The 22,224-nt window shown below is 40.9% G+C and overlaps 1 protein-coding gene across 1 annotated transcript; it reads right to left on the bottom strand.

The window, feature by feature from the left end:
* Positions 1–19,754: 19,754 nt before the first annotated feature.
* Positions 19,755–20,810, bottom strand: LOC138789568 (3-galactosyl-N-acetylglucosaminide 4-alpha-L-fucosyltransferase FUT3-like). The gene has a single exon (XM_069968284.1). It carries the CDS (start codon positions 20,808–20,810, stop codon positions 19,755–19,757), a length of 1,056 nt encoding a protein of 351 aa, XP_069824385.1.
* Between the last annotated feature and the right edge of the window lie 1,414 nt (positions 20,811–22,224).

The raw sequence follows: 22,224 nt of genomic DNA, 5'->3' as shown, positions 1-22,224 counted from the left end.
GCTTCCGCATCTTTTTCCCGGCTATATTTCCAGATGCAGATACCATAATAAACAAAAATTACAAATGTAGGCTATGTTCCCACAATGTAAAAAATAAGGGCAAATATTGGCCGTTGTTGTAAAACAATTGCCATTATTAATTATTATTATTAATGATCAACGACTCTTGGTTTTTGCCCTTTTACATTGAGGGAACATGGCCACAGACACTTTTTTTTCCATTATGTACTACATATATGACACAAATCCTTAAACATAGTCAATACAATGATTATATAGTTACCTTAGATAAATGCTCCACACATTCAGGCTTCTAATATCTTCTCCTTAAGTAAATGTCCAAGGTGAGTTCTCCTTTGCTGAATTTCTCTAAGATCCCTCTTCTGATCTGGGATGGAGTCTATTGTACCTATGTGCTGGCTCCAGCCCTACTTGGAGACACCCAGTTTCACCTTGTTGATGAAGCAAACTTTGATTGGACGCCCCCCATACCACATGCAGACAGACCTTCATTTACACACACCATTTGCATGATAACAACCTTTTGCTCACACTCCTGTTTAGCAGTCGGGGAGGGACCTACAACAATCAGAGACCTTTTGTTTTGAGAACAATTGTAAACAATGAGCGTCTCACATGCTAAAAAGGCCATTCACGTTCAGTAATATAATAAAGTCCATGACTCAATCTCCATCTTCAATTCACCTCAGGAAAATTAAATTGTCTTCACACAAGCCTAATTATATATTTTTTAAGGGTGCGTTTACATAGAGAGATTTATCTGACATTTTTGAAGCCAAAGCCAGAAATGGATTTGAAAAGAGGAAAAATGTTAGCCTTTCTTTTATGACCTGTTCCCAGTTTATAGTCTGTTCCTGGCTTTGGCATAAAAAATCTGTCAGATAAATCTCTTTGTGTAAACGCACCATAAGCGTCCTTGGTTCCAGAGCACTATACATGAGTACGGTAAATTGTAGATTGGTATATAGGGATAGAGGACCCTGCCTGTGATGTCTTCCAATTTACAAGGTAAGGGGAAGGAGATAGTAACTAAGGGGGCAGCTAGTCAAAGTTTGGCGCAGACAGTCAACAATTTAAAATGAATTCGTTGGGCAATGGCCAATGAAAGGATTGCAAGAGGGGAGAGGTGGATTAGTCAGGCAGCAGAGTAAGGATAGACGGGAGGGAGGCAGGGATGTAAGAGACCTATTCCACGGGACGATTATCTTTCGCATAATCGTTAACGATAAACGATCCAAACGGCCGCTATTGTGAAAGACCTAAAATTGTTCACCCATTTACATGGAACAATAATCGTTACTTATGATCGTTATTTTGGTCGTCTTGTCGTCGCTATTGCGTTCGTCACTACAGTGAACGACTGAACGACATTTTATTCAATACGAACGATTATAAAAATAGGTCCAGGTCTTATTAAACGATCAACGATTTCTCGTTCGGTCGTTAATCGTTAACTGCTATTCAAACGAACAATTATCGTTTAGATTCAAACGATTTAACGATAATCTGAACGATAATCATCCAGTGGAATAGGGCCCTAAGGCTACATTTACACATCGGTAGTGCAGTCCCTGACCGTGGCCCTGCGGCACGCACTACTAATGTGTATCCGTAGTGCTCCGTGCTTCACAGAGCACTACATTGGCGCTTCATTTGTGTAGCGATCACAGCCCCTTACACACATACGGACGTGAGAATGGGGCGATTGAATACAACGGATGTGTGAACGTAGCCTTGGATGGAAGGAGAGTAGGATGTAACAGGAGTCCAAGCGAGAGTTAATGGAAGCGTGTACTTCCAGTTTTGTTGAGTCAGGGTTGAGAAAAGAGTGGATTCGGGAAATGTTTTTGAGGTGAAGGTTGGCAGAAGGTGGACAGGGTCCAGATGTGCATTGAAAAGACAGGCTAGAATCAAAGATGACCCCAAGGCAGCAGACTTTGGTTAAATTGGTTAAACCTCAGGGTTTTTTTTAATAATAATAATAATGTGTTCTATTGTTATTTTGACGGCCATTAAAGGGGAACTCCAGGTAGAGGTCCTATTACATGGGTCCATGGGTCCTATTACATGGAGCGATAATCGGCCCTATCCGGAGAGGGATCTAAGGTACAGCGTGAAATATATCTTCTTTTCCTTACTTTAGATTGAATAGATTCTCTACCAATTTGTGACACTGAATTAAAAACTTTATTTCAACAGGAGAATATTTTCTTCCCCAGATTACACACTCATCAGATATCAATGCGAGGTAGTTGGTGTGGTGTGCATTCAGATCACAGAGTCCCTGGGCCCACCCAATGCTTTTCGATGTAAATTAAGACACATTTGCAAGGTATGCCATGGAAGCCTTTTGCTGGGTTTACACAGAACGATTATCGCGCAAATTTGCACGATAACGATCGAATTCGAACTATAATTGTATGTGTTAACACAGCGAACGATCGAACGACGAGCGAGAAATCGTTCATTTTGATCTTTTAACAGGTTCTTAAATCATTGTTCGTCGTTCGCAAAAAATTCGACGATCGTTCCGTGTAAACAGTCGTTTTGGGTCCATTTACATAGAACGATTATCTGACAGATTATCTGCCAAAGATTTGAAGCCAAAGCCAGGAATGGATTTGAAAAGAGAAGAAATCTCAGCCTTACCTTAATGACCTGATCTCTGTTTATAGTCTGTTTCTGGCTTTGGCTTAAAATCTTTGGCAGATAATCTGTCAGATAATCTTTCTGTGTAAAAGGGCCCTAAATCAAGATGGATGTTTTGGTGCCACTGATTCAATTACCATTAGGGTGTGACAGGTTTGATTTAAATGTGCTATACTCTTTTCCAAAATTAACCTTTTAGTTAAAAATTTGCCTTAATCACCTTAATATGACAGCCATAATTTAACTTTTTTGCCAATTGGTTTTTATCTTGCTGAATAAACTGGAAGCATTTTTTTTCCACAATGCTGCTGGATCAACCGTTTATTTTCTTGTTAGGCTGGGTTCACACTACGTTTTTGCAATCCGTTTTTTTAATCTTTTTTTTTTTTTTTTTCAAAAAATTGATGAAAAAAACCCCAGATATATTTGTGTGCATTTGTTTTGATCCATTTTTCCATTAAATTCCATTATGAAAAAAAAACGGATCAAAACTAGAGATGAGCGAACCTCGAGCATGCTTTAGTCCATCCAAACCCGAACTTTCGCCATTTGAGTAGTGGTGGCTGCTGAATTTGGATAAAGCCCTAAGGCTATGTGGAAAACATGGATATAGTCATTGGCTGTATCCATGTTTTCCAGACAACCTTAGAGCTTTATCCAAGTTCAGCAGCCACCGCTAATCAAATGCCGAATGTTCGGGTTCGGATGGACTCAAGCATGCTCAAGGTTTGCTCATCTCTAATCAAAACACATCTTTCAAAGAAATTTGGTCGACCATGTTTTTGTGTACGCTAAAAAAAAACGTGTGTTTTAATAATTGAAGTCAATAGAAAAACTGATCAATGCATCCACATTTCCCTTCCTTTTTTAAAATAAACAGATAAAAAAAAAACGATTGCAAAAAAAGTAGTGTGAACCCTGCCTTATGCATTGCTCACTCTCTGGGTATGAAAACCCACGTCAGCGGTGAAGGAGCGATAAGCCCGGGGCCCTGAGCTCCAAGGGGGCCCATGGCCATTAAAAAAAGACTGATTTGCCATGATTTGCAAAAAATAGCTGCTTTTTTACCACAATTTTGCGCAAATCAGGACATCATGATATTATCTATCCTGTACTATGAACACCACGCAGTGCTGCCATAGTTACAGTGAGGTGGGGGGGGGGGCAAGCTTGGCCAACAGCCCGGGGCCTATGGTAAAGTTAATCTGCCCCTGTTTATGTTTTTTTTTTTAACCCCTGTAGGCTATATTGTGCTGTGACAGCTCACCCTATACATCCTACCTAATAAGATGGCAGGCCTATAGGCACCAGGTAAATATCTTCCCTGATCTGTTTTTTTTTTTTTTTTTGTGATCATCTTGTATAATCCCCTCCCTAGCCATTAGAGATGAGCGAACCTGGAGCATGCTCGAGTCGATCCGAACCCGAACTTTTGGCATTTGATTAGCGGTGGCTGCTGAACTTGGATTAAGCTCTAAGGCTATGTGGAAATCATGGATGTAGTCATTGGCTGTATCCATGTTTTCCAGACAACCTTAGAGCTTTATCCAAGTTCTGCAGCCCCCGCTAATCAAATGCCGAACGTTCGGGTTCGGATCGACTCGACCCTGAACCCGGTTCGCTCATCTCTACTAGCCATATAATATTTCTTTATGCTCTGCTCTCTTGTTCCAGTGAGTGTTTTCTTTTATTTACAAATGAGATTTTCTTTTAATTTCATTATGCTGCCTAAGAACAGAAGACATATGAGATTACATTGTGGTCTACCTGTATTCCCTCCCCACTGGCATTTGTACAATGTTTGTTTTTGTTGTTAATTCTTTATTCTTTTGTCTTCTTTTAGTCTGCCTGGTGTATGTGTCTGTAGCTCATTGTATCTGTATCTCTGATCTAAATGTTAATTTTTCCACATTTACATTTACATTATCTAGACATTCTCTTTTGACTGGGTTTTAAATTGCAATTACCAAATAAAATGCCTGGAATGGACCACAAATGCCGGACAAGATTAAAGGGAAGACTGAGGTTTCCCCTCTTTTAAGTGGTTATTCAATGAAAATCTTTTTCTTTCAAATCAACTGATATCAGAAAGTTATATAGATTTGTAATTTACTATTATTAAAAAATCTCAAGTATTCCCATACTTATTAGCTGCTGTATGTCATGGAGAAAATGGTGTTTTATTTTTGGTCTGAAACAGTGCTCTCTGCTGACATCTCTGCCCAAGACAGGAACTCGCTGAACAACCCCTTTAAATCCATCCCTCGCTATCAATACAATAATTGCAATTGAATACCAGAAGTATTAACACATTCTTAAGCCAGGGGTGTAAATAAAGCACCCCCCCCCCATACACACACATATGAACATGAACAACAGGATATATATTGTTCTTTGTAACAGCAATCTCAATACCATAGTTTTACAGGGAGAAAATATTATAATCATACATTCACTTCTTTATTGCTGACTAAATGTCAGTATACCGTATACTCAGTATAATGGCTTTCCCCTTGATCGCCTACACTGGGGTTTACCTCATTTAAACCCAGCACATAATAGTTATCCCCATTTGTGCCCCTCAAATAGTAGTTTGCTCCCACACAGTGGTTTGCCCCAATTAGAATTTCAAGCATGGTCATTTTCTCCCATATGAAGCCCCAACACAGTATTTTGTCCCTGCATTAAAGGAGTTATGCAGCAAAAATCTTTTTATTTCAAATCAGCTGGTTTCAGAAAGTTATATAGATTTGTAATTTATTTCTATTTAAATATCTCAAGTCTTCCAGTACTTATCAGCTGCTGTGTGTCCTGCAAAAAGTTTTCTTTTCAGTCTAATACAGTGCTGCCACCTCTGTCCAAGACAGGAACTGTCCAGCCCAGCAGCAAATCCCCATAGAAAACCTCTCCTGCTCTGGACAGTTCCTGTCTGGGACCGAGATGTCAGCAGAGAGCACTGTGTCAGACTGAAAAGAAAACATTTCCTGCAGGACATACAGCACCAGATAAGTACCGGAAGGCTTTTAAATAGAAGTAAATTACAAATCTATATAACTTTTTGAAACCAGTTGATTTGAAAGAAAATGATTTTTTGCTGGATAACCCCTTTAAGCCTTCATACAGTAGTTTTCCCTGTGTTAAGCCCACACTGTTATTTTAAAAGAGATTGCATAGCCTGGTATGGCAAGGGGGATATTGGGCCTCCCTAGCTTAAGGACCCAGTCCCACTGCCTTAAAGAGAATCTAAAACTTACTGTCCCTATTATAAAAGTTCATCTCTCCCTAAGTCTATTCATGAAGATACAGACTGCTTTTGCATACTGTATCTTTTTCTTTACCTAATCATCTTCTTCGGTGTATCAAGTGACGTAATCAAGATGGAGGCGCCCGCCTTGCTGCACCGAAGAAGAGGATTAGGTAAAGTATAAGATACAGACTGCAAAGGCAGTCATGGGAACCTATCCTGCCGCTCTGCATGATGGGAGTTTCCTGTCTCACTGTTTTAAGTGTAAGTGACAGGGGGAGTCCCCTGTCAATTACTGATCGGGGTCCCGATCGCTGTATCGGACCGCCGGAGGTCTCTCACCTTCCTCCGTGCGGTCCAATCGGCGATCTGCTCACTGAGCCTGCACAGGCAGGCTCAATGAGCAGATCGCCTATCACATTGATCAATGCTATGCCTATGGCATAGCAGTGATCAGTGTGTGTAATAACACTAATGTATGTAAAGAAAAATGTGTGTAAAGAAAAAGTTAAAAACACCAATATACTACCCTAAAGCCCCTCCCCCAATAGAAGTTTAAATCACCCCCCTTTCCCATTATATAAATAAAATATATAAAAATAAATAAATAAATAAACATGCAGATGGATAAAAATTGGTATGTGAAATGAAAATGGATAAGTGAAAATCCACAAAATGACAAGAACAGAAAAAAGGAAGCTCAGGCAATGGCAATCCTAAGTTACAAAAAAAAAAAAGAGAGAGAGAGAGAAGAGCCTGGATGTCCAGGCAATATACCTAATGTCTACTTAATAGTCCAAATAAAAAGCAATTTAACCCCTTAACGACATCGGCGTAAATTTACGCCCCTGCGCCCTGGTACTTCGTGCAAATGGACGTAAATTTACGCACAGCGATCGGGGAAGATGGCCTGCTATAATGTATAGCAGGCCATCTCTGCTCATCGGCACATTCACACACAGCGATCGGGGAAGATGGCCTGCTATAATGTATAGCAGGCCATCTCTGCTCATCGGCATGGGGGGGTGATTAACCCCCCCCCCGCCCCCGTGCCGACGATCGCTGCTATCGTCTGATCAATACAGATCAGCCGATAGCAGCTGAATACAGCTTTCCGGGTCATCGGTGACCAGGAAAGCAATGGCGATTGGTGCTGTCCGAGGCAGCACCAATCGCTATTAGTGTGCTCCGGGAAGATGGCGCCGGTGCCACCCCCACAATCGCCGTGATTTGGGTTCGGCGGGCCTTGGCAATCTCCGGCAGCTTCGCTCTACTGCCCCTTAGCGGCTAATCAGTGAATATTATTCACTGATCAGTTGCTTTGGGTTAAAAAGATTTTTTTTTACCAATTTTTTTTTTCCTTTTTATGCGCCCTAACGCCGCTGAGTGCTGATCATCGCACGTAAGTTTTTTCCCCTATATCCTACCGCCACAGTCTGCTGATAAGTGCCGCACATAAGTGCAGCATTTATCAGCAGCTCCTTTCTTAGCGTAGGGATATTTTTTCTTACTGTAAAAAAAAAAAAACGTAAAAAACACTACACTACACCAAATAAAGTTTTACACTACAGCACTACACATTTACATACCCCATATACCAATCGCCATATAAAAATGGCCCCCAGGGTGTTTTCGGCGTCGGACGCATATGCTATTATTGCCTCCGACACCGAAACAGCCAGTGAGGATGAATGGGGGGGATCCTTTTTTCCTCCATTCATCCTCATCCTCATCATCCAGTGACGTGTCTGGGGGTAGCGTGACGTACGCTGCCCCCCAGACACGTCTTTTCTGCCAGTACCGTCCCAATAAGAGATAACGGTATGGCGTTAAATTCTCCAAACTCTGTGAGAGTACCTCAGGGTACACTTACAGATTTAGGGTACGTGCACACTGCGGAATGGCGAAGGATAACCCTTTGTGCATTCCGCAGCTGGCACCCACTGGCGGACTGATGCAGGCGCGCGTCTCCCCCCATGTCATAGACTCCATTCTATGCACGGGTGGATTCCGTCGTCCGTCCAAAGAATGAACACGTTCATTCTTTAGACGGAGGGCGGAATCCGCCCGTGCATAGAATGGAGTGTGACACGAGCGGAGACGCGCGCCTGCATCAGTCCGCTGGTGGGTGCCAGCTGCGGAATGCACAAAAGGTTATCCTTCGCCATTCCGCAGTGTGCACGTACCCTTAGAGTGTATGAAGGAAGGGACAGCCGAACCCTGCCCCCAGATGCCCCCCCCATCCTCGGAGTTAGTGGGAAGATCGTTCGGTAACTGATCTTCCCACTGCTGGATAAAGGTTACCACCTGTACGGGATAACTTTTATACCAGCACCCCCTCTTCTGGTCCCTCGCTGCCCGAGCTACTGTAGCTTGCGGCACAATCCGAAAATATCGAAAGCAGTAATAAAACCCTAATATTTAGCAGCCATGGAGTGGACCCAGCGCTTCTGGATATAAAGGACCCCGTATCGCACGAGGGCAACATTCTCCAGGTGACGTCCCCCACACTGGAAAACAGGAGACCCCAGAAGAAGTGCAGAATGTGGCGTAACAGGGGGATCAGGAAGGATACCATTTTCCAGTGTGCCACCTGTCCTGATCACCCCGGCCTCTGCATACTGGATCGCTTCAAGGCGTACCACACGTCATTGGAGTTCTACATTTTCTAAATTTTTCCCCTTATTCCTATTTCAGGGGTCACGTTGATCCAGGGATTATTCTGATTGCCATTATGGAGTCAGGAAGGAATTTTTTCCCAGTGATGAAGCTATTGTCGTCTGCCTCACGAGGTTATTTTTTGCCTTCCTCTGGATCAACACAGGTTGAATTTGATGGACTCCTGTCATTTTCAACCTTATAAACTAATAATTGGCCTAATACCCCCAAATAAAACCCCCAGCTAAATAGGTATGGCCGCCATTCCCATTAGAGGATGCCATGATGCAATTACAAAGCCTCTGTGCTGCCAGGACAGTGGGAACCCCCCACAAGTGACCCCATTCTGCAAACTACACCCCATAAGGACTCTAACAAGGGGGGCAGCGGGGATATGCCCCCCTGGTGACGCGCACATTTGTGCCGTGAAAATGAAAAAAAAATAATTATTTTTTATTTTCACGGCACATGTTCTACATATGTGCCCGTCACCAGGGGGGTCCATATCCTCACTACACCGCTTGTTAGATTCCTTATGGGGTGTAGCTTCTATAATGGGGTCACTTGTGGGGGGTTTCTACTCTCCTGGCAGAACAGGAGCTTTGTAATTGCGACATGGCCTCCATCCTCCATTCCAGCCTCTAAATGGAGCTCTGTCCCTTTGGTGGCTTGCCCTGTGCCCATATGGCACATTATGTCCACATGTGGGGTATTTTCGTACTCAGGGGAAATTACCCTACACGTTTTGTGTTCATTTTCTTTTTTAACCCCTTGTGGAAATGGAAAAAAAATCAACATTTAGTGTAAAAAATGTTAAATTTTTACACTAAATCATTGATCTTGTCTTTCTTTTTTCATTTTCACAAGGGGTTAAAAGATAAAAAAAAACACAATGTTTAGAGCAATTTCCCCTGAGTATGAAAATACCCCACATGTGGACATAAAGTGCTAGGCAGGTGCAGGGTAAGGCTGGGTTCACACTACGTATATTTCAGTCAGTATTGTGGTCCTCATATTGCAACCAAATCCAGGAGTGGATTAAAAACACAGAAAGGCTCTGTTCACACAATGTTGAAATTGAGTGGATGGCCGCCATATAACAGTAAATAACGGCCATTATTTCAATATAACAGCCGTTGTTTTAAAATAACAGCAAATATTTGCCATTATATGGCGGCCGTCCACTCAATTACAACATTGTGTGAACAGAGTCTTTCTGTGTTTTTAATCCACTCCTGGTTTTGGTTGCAATATGAGGACCACAATACTGACTGAAATATACGTAGTGTGAACCCAGCTTAAGCCTGCAAAGGGAAGGAGGGCCATTTGGTTTTTGGAGGCTGAATTTGGCTGGAATAGATTTTGAGGGCCATGTTGCATTTAAAAGGCCTCTGTGTTGCCAAGACAGTTGAACCCCCCCACAAGTGACCCCATTATGGAAAATACACCCCTCAGGGAATGTAAAAAGGGGTGTAGTGAGCATATGGACCCCACTGGTGATGGGCACAAATGTGGAACAATGTGGCGTGAAAATGAAATATTACATTTTTTACACTATAATGTTGGTTTAGCCTTAAATTTTTCATTTTCACAAGGGGTTAAAAGAGAAAAAAACACACAAAATGTGTAGAGCAATTTCCCCCGAGTCCGTAAATACCCCACAAGTGGACATAAAGTGCCATGTGGGCGCAGGGCAAGCCTCCGAAGGGAAGGAGCGCCATTTGGATTTTAGAGGCTGGATTTGGCCAGAATGGATGATGAACGCCATGTCGCATTTACAGAGCCCTCGTGCTGCCAAAACACTGGAAACCCCCCACAAGTGACCAAGTGACCCATTATGGAAACTACACCCCTCATGGAACCTAACAAGGGGTGCAGTGAGGATATGGACCCCTTGATGACGGGCACATTTGTACCGTGAAAGTGAAAAAATGAAAATATTCCCTTTCACGTCACATTGTTCCACATTTGTGCCCGTCACCAGTGGGGTCCATATGCTCACTGCCCCCCTTGTTAGATTTCTTGAGGGGTGTAGTTTCCAGAATGGGGTCACTTGTGGGGGGTTTCCAGTGTTTTGGCAACACGAGGGCTCTGTAAATGCGTCATGGCCCTTGAAATCCATTCCAGTAAAATCCAGCTTGCAAAGGCCAATTGGCGCTCCTTCCCTTTGGAGGCTCGTCCTGCGCCCGCTTGGCACTTTATGTCCACATGTGGGGTATTTCCGTACTCAGGAGAAACTGCGCTACACGTTTGGTGTTTTTTTTTTCTTTTATCCCTTTGTAAAAATGAAAAATTGAAGGCTAGAACATTTTAGTGTAAAAAATTGAATTTTTCCTTTTTTACACCACATTGTTCTGAAAATCTGTGAAGCACCTGTGGGGTCCAGATGCTCACCGCACCCCTTGTTACATTCCTTGAGGGGTGTAGTTTCCAGAATGGGGTAACTTGTGGGGGGTTTCCAGTGTTTTGGCACCCCAGAGCTTCTGCCAACCTGAAGTGGTACAGTCAAAAATGACCAAGTATAACAGAGTCGTTGAAATTCACTAGGCGCTCCTTTATATCTGAGGGTTGTGGTTGCGTCAAATAGCGCAATAGGGCCACATATGGGGTATTTCTATAAACTGCAGAAACGGGGCAATCAATATCGGGGTGCATTTCTCTGGTAATAGGTTTATAATTATGAAAAATATTGGATTACAATAAAATCTCTGCACAGAAAATTAAGATTTTCAAATTTCTTACACACTTAGCTTTTATTTCTGTGACTCCCCTAAAGGGTTAAAACACTTTCTGGATCTGCTTTTGCAGAGTTTGGGGGGTGCAGTTTCGGAAATGGGGTGCTTTGTGGGGCTTTCTAACTTACAGTCCCCTCAAATACACTTACAACCTGAACCACAACCTAAAAATATCTGATTTTGAAATTTTACTGAAAATTTGGAAATTTGCTGCTAATGTTTTAAGCTTTCCATTGTCTAAAAACAATGAAAGATAGTTTAATAAATGCTGCCAACATAAAGTAGACATGTTGCTAATGCTATTTAATATATAATTTATGTGCCATGACCATTTTCTGTATAAGCAGAAAAGTTTCAAAGTTGGAAAAATGCATTTTTTCACAATTTTTCACGTTATTTTGGTTTTCTTCATAAAGATTCGTTATAAGTATCGAATCCAATTTACCAGAAATGTAAAGTATCATATGTCGCGAGAAAACTATCTCAGAATCAGCCGGATAGGTAAAAGCATCTCGAAGTTATTAATGAATAAATTGACACAGGTCATATTCATAAAATTTGTCTCTGCCATTTCAGGCTCTGTCCTTAAGGGGTTAATATTGGTAATATTAGTAAAAATAGTAAAAATCTCAAAGCATGAATCAATGCGTCAGTGTAAAAACCGAGATACAAATATAACTACTAACAAACACAAATATTAGAGAAAAAAAAACAAACAAAAAAAACCCCCCAGTAATACACAGTTTAAAATGTAACCATAGGGCCCTTATGGTGTTACGCTAGTCACAGCCGTGGTAAAGAGTCACAACAATAGCGCATTGGAATATATTAAGTGCTGTAGAACTATAAGTCTCAGCTGGACTGTGCTACATAAAAAAAAATATATATATGGAATCACACTGAATTGGAATAAAACCACACTGAGATTGCAGGAATGGCACTGTACTGTCACAAGTCTCAGCTGGAATACACTGTAGCGAGAGTAGAACCACACTGAACTGGGATTGCCGTCCCTCGGCTTGGAGATGACGTCAGGTCAGTTCAGTTCAGGTTAGGCTTAGTTTAAAGTGACTGTACCATCAGGCCCAGGCTGAAGCACTGGAGGCGGGCTGACCCACCCCGAGTGGGAAGAAACCCCAGCCCCTCCATGACGTGACTCCATTAGAGTCAATGGAACTCTATCATAGAGGTGCGGGGGTTTCCTCCCACTAAGGGTGTGTTGGCCCGCCTCCCGTGCTTCAGCCTGGGCCTGGTGGTACAGTCACTTTAATTTCATGGGGAGCCCTCTCACCAGCTGATCAGCAGCATGGCCTTGTTCTCAGATAGATGCAGGGAGCTGAGGTGCTAAGTCACTGGTTCCTAATCTCCAAGCCGAGGGACGGGTGAGAGGTGCTGCCGTGCACTGTACCTCTATTTTAACACCAATATCACAATACTGTCTGGATTTCTGCTTTAACCCCTAGGTGACCTAGGACGTACCGGTACGTCCTGGAAGTCTGTGCCCAGACGACCCTGGACGTACCGGTACGTCTTGAGCTATGAAGCGCGCTCCGGAGCAGAGTGCACTTCATAGCAGGTGGGGGCCAGCTGCAATCAGCAGCCGGGACCTCACCGGTAATGACACGTCCCCTGTCACTTGCCGATCGGGACCCCCGCAGTGTGACTGCGGGGGTCCCGATCCGTAAAACGGTCTCTCACCTGCCTCCGTGCGGTCCGATCGGCGATCTGCTACACTGAGCCTGCACAGGCAGGGTCAATGAGCAGATCGCAGATAACACTAATCAATGCTATGCCTATGGCATAGCAATCATCAGGGTCTAAAATAAAAGTATTGTATGTAGAAGTCCCCCAAAGGGACTTAAAATGTATAAAAAAAAGTTAAAAACACCAACACACAACCCCAAAACCCCTCCCCCAATAAAAGTTTAAATCACCCCCCATTTCCCATTATACAAATAAAACATATAAAAATAAATAAATAAACATATAATATACCGTAGCGTGCGTAATTGTCCGATCTATTAAAATATAACAAGCGTCATTGCGAACGGTGAACGGCGTACACGAAAAGAGGGAAAAAAGTGCGCGGATTACCGATTTTATGTTACATTACATATATAAAAAAAAAATAATAAAAAGTGATCAAAACGTCCGATCTTCACAAATATGGTAATATTAAAAACTAGAGATCATGGCGGAAAAAATGACGCCCCATACAACCCCATAGGTAAAAAAATAAAACCGTTATAAGCGTCACAATAGGCCCATTTTATTAATATTTAATTGCCAAAAAAAAGGATTTCATTAAAAAAAATAATAACATTAGAGAATCTGTGTAACCTGCATATGGTTGTGTTTGGACTGACCTATAGAATAATAGTATCATGTCGCTTTTACCATATAGTGCATTACGTAGACACAGGAACCCCCCAAACGTTACCATATTGCATTCTTTTTTACGATTTCACCTATTTATATCTTGATAAATAATATATTTGGAATTCCATCATACATGTTATGGTAGAATGAAAGACGCCATTACAAAGTACAACTATTCCTGTAACAAATAAGCCATTACATGGCCTTGTAGATAGAAAACTGAAAGTGCTAGAGCTCTTAGAATAGGAGGAGGGAAAAACGAAAGCGCAAAGATCAAAATTTGCGCGGTCCACTGGATCATTTTGGGCCTGGTCCTCAAAGGGTTAACATCTCTCCCCAATGCTAATGCGTAGAGAGTCCATGGACTAACCAGGAGTCCAGCACCAGCACTCCATTTACTGCCAGCAATCCCAGGGTGGTTTCATTGCTTATCAGTGTAGTCCAGTGGTACTACAGTGCAATCCCAGCAATCCCAGTTGAGTGTGGTTCTACTCTCGCTACAGTGTATTCCAGCTAAAACTTGTGACAGTACAGTGCCATTCCTGCAATCCCAGTGTGGTTTTATTGCAATTCACTGTGATTCCATATATACATTTTTTTTTATGTAGCACAGTCCAGCTGAGACTTATAGCTCTACAGCGCTTAATATATTCCAATGCGCTATTGTTGTGTCTCTTTACCACGGCTGTGACTAGCATAACACCATAAGGGCCCTATGGTTACATTTTAAACTGTGTATTACTGTTTTTTTTCTCTAATATTTGTGTTTGTTAGTAGTTCTATTTGTATCTCATTGATCCATGCTTTGAGATTTTTACTATTATTACCAATATTAAATAGCTTTTTATTTGGACTATTAAGTAGACATTAGGTATATTGCCTGGACATCCAGGCTCTTCTCTCTCTCTCTCTCTCTTTTTTTTTTTTGTAACTTAGGGTTGCCGTTGCCTGAGCTGCTTTTATTTTGTTCTTGTCATTTTGTGGATTTTCACTTATCCATTCTCATTTCACATACCAATTTTTATCCATCTGCATACCTACACTAGCTTTAAGGTCTAGGCTTCTTTCTTTTATTCTCTGTTTGATATTTAGTGATCAGGGTAGTCACTGCCTAGTTGTGACCTCGGCCCCGGAGACTATAGTGAGCTGCACCCACCGCCTTTACTGTCTCAATAAATAAACATATAATATACTGTAGCGTGCGTAATTGTCAGATCTATTAAAATATAACAAGCGCCATTGCGAACGGAGAACGGCGTACACAAAAAGAGGGAAAAAAGTGCTAGGATTACCGATTTAATGTTACATTATATATAAAAAAAATTAATAAAAAGTGATCAAAACGTCCGATCTTCACACATATGGTATTAATAAAAACTAGAGATTATGGCAGAAAAAATGACGCCCTATACAGCCCCGTAGATGAAAAAATAAAACCGTTATAAGAGTCACAATAGGCCTATTTTATTAATAACTAATTGCCAAAAAAAAGGATTTCATAAAAAAAAAATATAAAAACATTAGAGAATCTGTGTAACCTGCATATGGTTGTGTTCAAGCTGACCTAAAGAATAGTGGTATCAGGCCGCTTTTACCATATAGGTTATTACGTAGACACATTAACCCCCCCAAACGTTACCATATTGCATTCTTTTTTACGATTTCACCTATTTATATCTTCATAAATAATATTTTTGGGGTTCCATCATACATGTTATGGTAAAAAGAAAGGCGCCATTACAATTTTCTCTGCTACTCATCAATTTATCTCAGACAATTGGTCCCACTATTTATGTATATTTAATGGTAAAATGAAGGGTGCCGTTACAAACTACACTTGGTCTAGCAAAAAAAAAAAAAAGTCCTTATATATCTTTGTAGGTAGAAAAATATAAAAAAAATATCCCACAAAAACAAACCATTGGGATGGCTTTAAAATGTTCAGTTACCTGTGAAACTGCATATACAATACACAATATAAAGAAATTGTAATGTTTACAAGTACAGAGGTGCCTTGGATTATGAGCATAATTCGTTCCGGGACAGTGCTTGTAATCCAAATGCACTCTTAAACCAAAGCAAAAATAAGAAATCATTGAAATTCATATTTTAAAGTGTTACTGTCGTGAAATTTATTTATTTATTTATTTTTTTTTTTGCATAAATCAATAGCACAGGCGATTTTAAGAAACTATATAATTAGGTTTATTAGCCGAAAAATGCATTTTTATCATGAAAAAGCAGTTTGAAGCTCTCCCCCCTGTCTTCATTGTTCTCCTATGGAGAGAGCTAAATAAAACACCAAAACAGGACAACAAAGAGTTAATCTACAAATACATCACCCTTTATCTCCTCTGACAGTCAGCACTGACCTCTCTGAGCTCTGATTACAGTATTCACCCAGCTCCGTGCCTGTAATCCCTTTGTTCTCAGCTTTCTGCTGTCGGGAGACTTCCTGGGCCAGAGTACAGTGCTGTAGACCCGCTATGCAGACTATGCCCCTCCCCCTCCCACCCAGTACAGGGAGCTCTTAAACCAAGGCGATGCTCTTAAACCAAGTCACAATTTTGAAAAACTGTGAGCTCTTAAACCAAAACGCTCTTAATCCAAGTCACTCTTAAACCAAGGTACCACTGTAAATGATTTCAGCTCCAGAGGTGCAGATAGCTGAAGCATATGGTAAAAACCCTCATTCATCACACTGCTCTGTGCCGTTTGCTGTTCTGCTTTTCGCTCCCCCTCTCCATAGGAAAGACTCGGACACTACTTACCTCTGTAACGTTCACTTCCTTTCTGAAGACGTTGAATGGACGGTGATTTTCTTCAGGGACAAGGTATAAGAGGTAACTGAGCTCTAACAGGTTTAGAAATAAAAAAGAATGCGTCTATTCAATATATTAGGATCATAAAGGACTAGTGAAGGAGAGACTCACTCAACTTGTTTTAGGTCCATGCAATAAAGGGGTCAAATGAAGAAATTGTGTTCTATAGAGCCTTTATATTGAAGCAATTTAACTCTTGCTGGTTTATTAGAACAAGGACGTATTATTTTTGCTTATGGCAGGATAAGCTCTCCTTTACAAATAAATATTTATGAAAGTTACAAACATTTTTTGTATTCTTTAAAGTGACACTGTCATGTAAAAAAAAAAAAAAAGTTTAAGAAGACATAGAGACATACTGTGATTACCCGAAAATAAGACACCCCAGCTGGCCTACCAACTGGCCTAAAATAAGGCACCCCCACCCGAAAATAGGACTGCTACCAGAAAGTTATACAGATTTATAAATTACTTCTACTTAAAAATTTTAAGTCTACCAGTACTTATCAGCTGCTGTATGTCATGCAGGAAGTGGTGTATTCTCTCCAGTCTGGCACAGTACTCTCTGCTGCCGCCTGTGCGGGACAAGAACTGTCTAGAGCAGAGGTTTTCTATAGGGGTTTGCTACTACTGCTCTGAACAGAGATTTTAGCAGAGAGCATTGTGTCAGACTGGAAAGAATACACCACTTCCTGCAGGGCATACAGCAGCTGATAAGTACCGGAAGACAGTGTCAGAAAATTAAGAGTGTCTTTCAATAGAAGTAAATTACACATCTATATAACTTTCTCACGCTAGTTGATTTGAAAGATTGGACACGTGGACCACCAAATATGAAAAATGCCATCTCTACAGCAAAATTACTTCCACATCTGGTTATATGATATGAATAATAGCAGGAATTATATATTACTTGAGATGAGTGAAGCGAATCTGACGAATTTCGATTTGCAGCGAATCGGGCGTTTAGTTTGCCTCATTGCGATTCGTGAATTCGTGAAATATTATGCAGTTGTGAATATTACGCAGTTGCATACATCACAAGATTAACATTCACATGTTCGAAAATGATTGTTATAACTCTCCGGATCATCGAACCAATTGTTCGTATCGGCGAACAAGAACAATTAGCAGCATTTTCGTACGAACATTTACGAACATGTTCGCTCGCCGCAATTTTATTTGGATGCAATTCGCGAATATTCGCGAATTCGTACGAATATTCGTGAACTTTGCGAAACGTATATTTGAGTGATTCGCTCATCTCTATATATTACCTCTGTTAATGTACTCCTGATCTTTTAAGACTATATCAATGACCCTGTTCTAGGACAATTATCAAAGCAAAATGTTTAGAAAGGGGATAAAACCTTTAAGCCCAGCGATCCAGGGACAGAACTACTGCTGCAGCAGCCATAGTGTCTGCTACGGGGTTTGCTACATCTGGAGGCCCGGTGGCCTGGTCATCTCTAAAATTTTAAAACCTTCCTTTATGTTCTCCCTATGCTTGTTTGTTTCTGCAGGGTCGCGGGGTCCATCCTATGTAATGTCTGTCATATCTGAGGCAAAAGTAAACTGCTCTGTGTGTTGCTTTGAAGCAAATTTGGACTTTAGGAATTCTGTAACAATTCTGTTGTATCATCAAGAACTACTTTGACCCATTTGGAATTATCCATAGTAAATATGTGGAGAGTTTCTGATGGGATGTGCTGTAAATGTACCTCAAATAAATTTGTTGCAACATATAACAAAGCGACACAAGGGACCAGCATTTGCAAGTGAATCAGAATTTGTAGCTTTATTTAGTGACCCACAACATCTCACAGGAATGTCAACGTGTTTCTGGGGCATTTACTCCCTTAATTATGATTAAGCTGAACGGCTGAGCGGGCTGGAAACATCTCGTCTCAAGTCGCATCACAGACCAGGAAGCGCCAGGCACCACAAACCGGAGCAGCACAATGTGGTGGAGTGCTTGAATGTACAACTTGTTTCTTTGACTACCTAGTTTACTTTGTTTTCCTATGTCTTCCTGTATGGTTTCCTTTTGTAACCTTCTCATTTTATTATATTTACCAAAAACTTTACCCACAGTTGACTGGGACCAACTAATATCTTTTAACCTCCTCCCGCATGAGGGCGTAACTGTATGTCCTCATGCGGTTAGGGGCGTTCAGAGAGGGGTCGCGCGGCGACCCCACTCTGATCCGCCTCGGTCCCGGGTGCTATTTGCAGTCCGGGACCGCGGCAATTAGGTGTGCCCGCTAATTAGCCTTTTAAATGCAGCTGTCAAAGTTGACAGCTGCATTTAAAAGTCTTCTTTTCCCCTTCCCTGGTGTCTAGTGGTCGCGGAGGAGTGTTCCCCGCGTCTGGTCCCGGACGGGGTGTGCACCGTAATGTTTTTGACAATAGAATGGCTATCTCATTGATCTATGCAGTATATCTATACTGTATAGATCTCAATGAGAGATCAGAGTAGTTATATTAGAAGTCCCCCAGGGGGACTTCTAGTGTGTGTATTAATTTTTTTTTTTTATTAATAATAAATAATAAACTAATAAAAGTTTGAATCAGCCCCCTTTTCCCCATTTTATAAATAAATAAAAATAAACAAATAAACATGTTTGGCATCGTTGTGTGCAAAATCGCCCGAACTATTAATTTATTTCATTCCTGATCTCTCACGGTAAATGCCGTAAGCGCAAAAAAATGCCAAAGTGCAAAATTGTGCATTATTGGTCGTATCACATCCAGAAAAATTGTAATAAAAAGTGATCAAAAAGTCGCATATGCGCAATCAAGGTACCAATAGAAAGTAAAAATCATGGCACCTCACACAGCCCCATAGACCAAAGGATAAAAACGCTATAAGCATGGTAATAGAGCAATTTTAAGGAACATTTATTTTTTAAAAAAGGTTTTAATTTTTTAAAAGCCATCAAATAAAATAAAAGTTACACAAGTTACATATCGTCGTAATCATAACAACTTGAGGAACATGCATAACACGTCAGGGGGGAGTTATCCTGAGATGATCTCAAGATAGTTGTTGGAAGTGATAGAATTTGACTCCACCAACAGAGCTGTCTGGCTGTGCATTACCTGTCCCCATAGAGAACTTTTGTCCGTGCCGAATGTTTATGTGCAAGGAGAGATAACGGTTGGCCAAACAATCATGTGGCTCACCTTTAGTATAGTATAATCAATAACAATAGAAAAAGAAAATAAGAAAACTAAATTCAATAGTTATGTATACCACGCTCCAAGTCTTGAAATAGTTTTTTGTGTAGGAGCTTCTTTCAGTGCCTTACATACGCGACAGTAATGAGTCTGCCAATTGGTACGTGCAAATGGATGAAGCCTGGACCTCCATGTAAAATATTGTTGGTAAGCTTTTTCATCCTTGTCCAACTTTCGGATATATTTAGCAAGTTCTTTTGCTGAGGAGAAGTCATCAACATGTATGAAAGAGTCTTTGGGAATGAAACGTTCATAGTTCTGCCGAGTAGGACCCATTACGATTGGTACACACCCAAATGTCAATGCATTCATCCAGAGTTTCTCTGTAATATAGTCTTCATGATTTGAGTTTTCAAAGGCGAGATAAAACTTGTACTGTGACAATGTTTTTTCATGTTTATTTCTTTGCAAAGTTAAATGTTGCCTTCCATAAACTTCTATTGGTAGATATTTCTTGAGTTTTTTATAATACTGGGCCCTTTTAGAGTGTTGTCTCAAGTTACTGATTGCCCAGGCTACCAGCTTGGTCTTTACGGGAATTGTAAAGTTCTCTTCTTGTTGACTTGTCTCTAGCCATCCATAAGGCGAGAAAATATCTGAGTCAGCTCTGTAAGACATTGTCATGTTGATGAGATTATCCATAAAATGTAAGTTTGGACTATGTGATGGAGGTTCCAAGTTAAACCAGACCCAATACTGATTTGGTGGTCTTGGCATCTGAGGTAACTGTTTTTGGGAATTACATACATCTCTATGATGAATAACAATTGCATCTGCAGAAGAATACAATGACCTGTTAGCTGTGTAGGTGCATCCAGAAATATCAGTGTATGGTGGACATTCATTAAGTGGAAATTTAATATGAAATGGCCAAGTCCACACAAGGATGATCTTACTAATATTAGCTGGTTCTTGATAGACACTTTTACGTGAAAATTGATTGATTAACGTTGAGCGATTCGTGTAAAATATTGAAAATAAAATTGCTGCAATGCTCAATTGTGCAAAGAGAATTAGGAAGAAGGAATTCTTGAATGTCAGGGTCTTCTCTTGAAGCGCCATTTATTTATGGAAATGGAACCAGTTTAACAAGTATCATACCTATCAGAGAAAGGAACAGAATATGTTTATGTTACTGAAACATTCTTTTACATTTTATTTAATTTAAAGGGTACTATTTGTTTTGTTTTATTTTTTTTCCTGGTGAGGTTTTTTTTTCAAAAACTTGTGATAAAATAACTACATTAATACCAATAATAAAATAATCAATGAAATCAACAGGTGCAATGGCATAGTTTTAGAATATGCAGATTTTCCTTCTGCAATATGGGCTAAAGGTGCCTATACACCTTTTACTAAAGTTGTCAATACACCCCCACCACCGGTGGATTTAGCCAACTTTAGGCAGGGTTCACACAGCGTGAAACACCGGCTGTCGGTGTTAGTGAAGATCATCCCGGACAGACGGATGATCTTCATTTCTGTAATTCAGATGCAGACGGAGCCGCACTCTCCACTGTGTGAACTGACATTGGACTGACTGTTCAATGAATAGCGGCTGCACATAACTGACATGTCAGTTTTTCATGCAGCTGGCTGCAATCTCTGCCGGAGCATATACAATGTACATACGCTCCAGCCGGGATTCCATTCATTCAACGTATGTTTTGCATAAATCACAGCCATTGTTGCAAATTGCAACAACAGCTGTGATTTTTGCAAAACATATGTTGTGTGAACATGAGCTTAAGATGTATGAACACCTTCTGACTCTCCAACAGGTCCAACAGGTCTTAAAGGAGTATCCCCCTACCGCATTTATTAAATGGTTTTGTGAAGGTGACCATGAAGGGTTAATACTTTTGGAAAAACATTGTATTCCTTGAAATGCCTTCAGCTTTGGAACCGCTTCTAGCTGGACAAGATTGGTCTACGAGACATGCTGGAATGTTGGCAGCCCCCCTGAGACGATACCACCCTGAACACACAAAAGAAGAAGATAATGTCTAATAAATAACCACTAACCAGCTCACTGCGCCGGACAGGACATAGCTAACCATTTATGGAATAACCAATCACAGTATTACATGTATACTCTTTGTGACTTGAAACTCCGCCTATAATGAAGGAACATATAATCAATGTGAAACTAAATAAAGAGTAGTATATACTCAAATCTCGGCTGAGAGAGAGGTTATACCAACTATCTGTGTCTGGTGTTATCTACTCATCGCTAGCACTCAGCTCTATTCAATTTGGACAGGCATAGTCACTTGGGAATAAGGTGGATGAAAGGGTAAAATTCACCTTATCAGTTGGAGGCACTGCTGAGATCAGTACTCGAGGGGACACTGAGCTCTAGAGACCGACCGCCTGCCACTCACCAGAGGAAACAGGACCGTCTGACATAGGAGACTGATCACCTCCATTGAAACATGGTAAGTCTACTGATTCTTTGAATCTGTGGCTTATCCGT

The sequence above is a fragment of the Dendropsophus ebraccatus genome, chromosome 4 (genome assembly GCF_027789765.1).
Source record: "Dendropsophus ebraccatus isolate aDenEbr1 chromosome 4, aDenEbr1.pat, whole genome shotgun sequence".
NCBI classification, from domain to species: Eukaryota; Metazoa; Chordata; class Amphibia; order Anura; family Hylidae; genus Dendropsophus; species Dendropsophus ebraccatus.
Note: the sequence above shows the minus strand (reverse complement) of the source record. Positions and strands in the feature narration are given on the sequence as shown.

Coding starts and splice junctions, on each gene's coding strand:
- LOC138789568 (XM_069968284.1), bottom strand. CDS start 20,810: ATGGCGCTTCAAGAGAAGACCCTGACATTCAAGAATTCCTTCTTCCTA.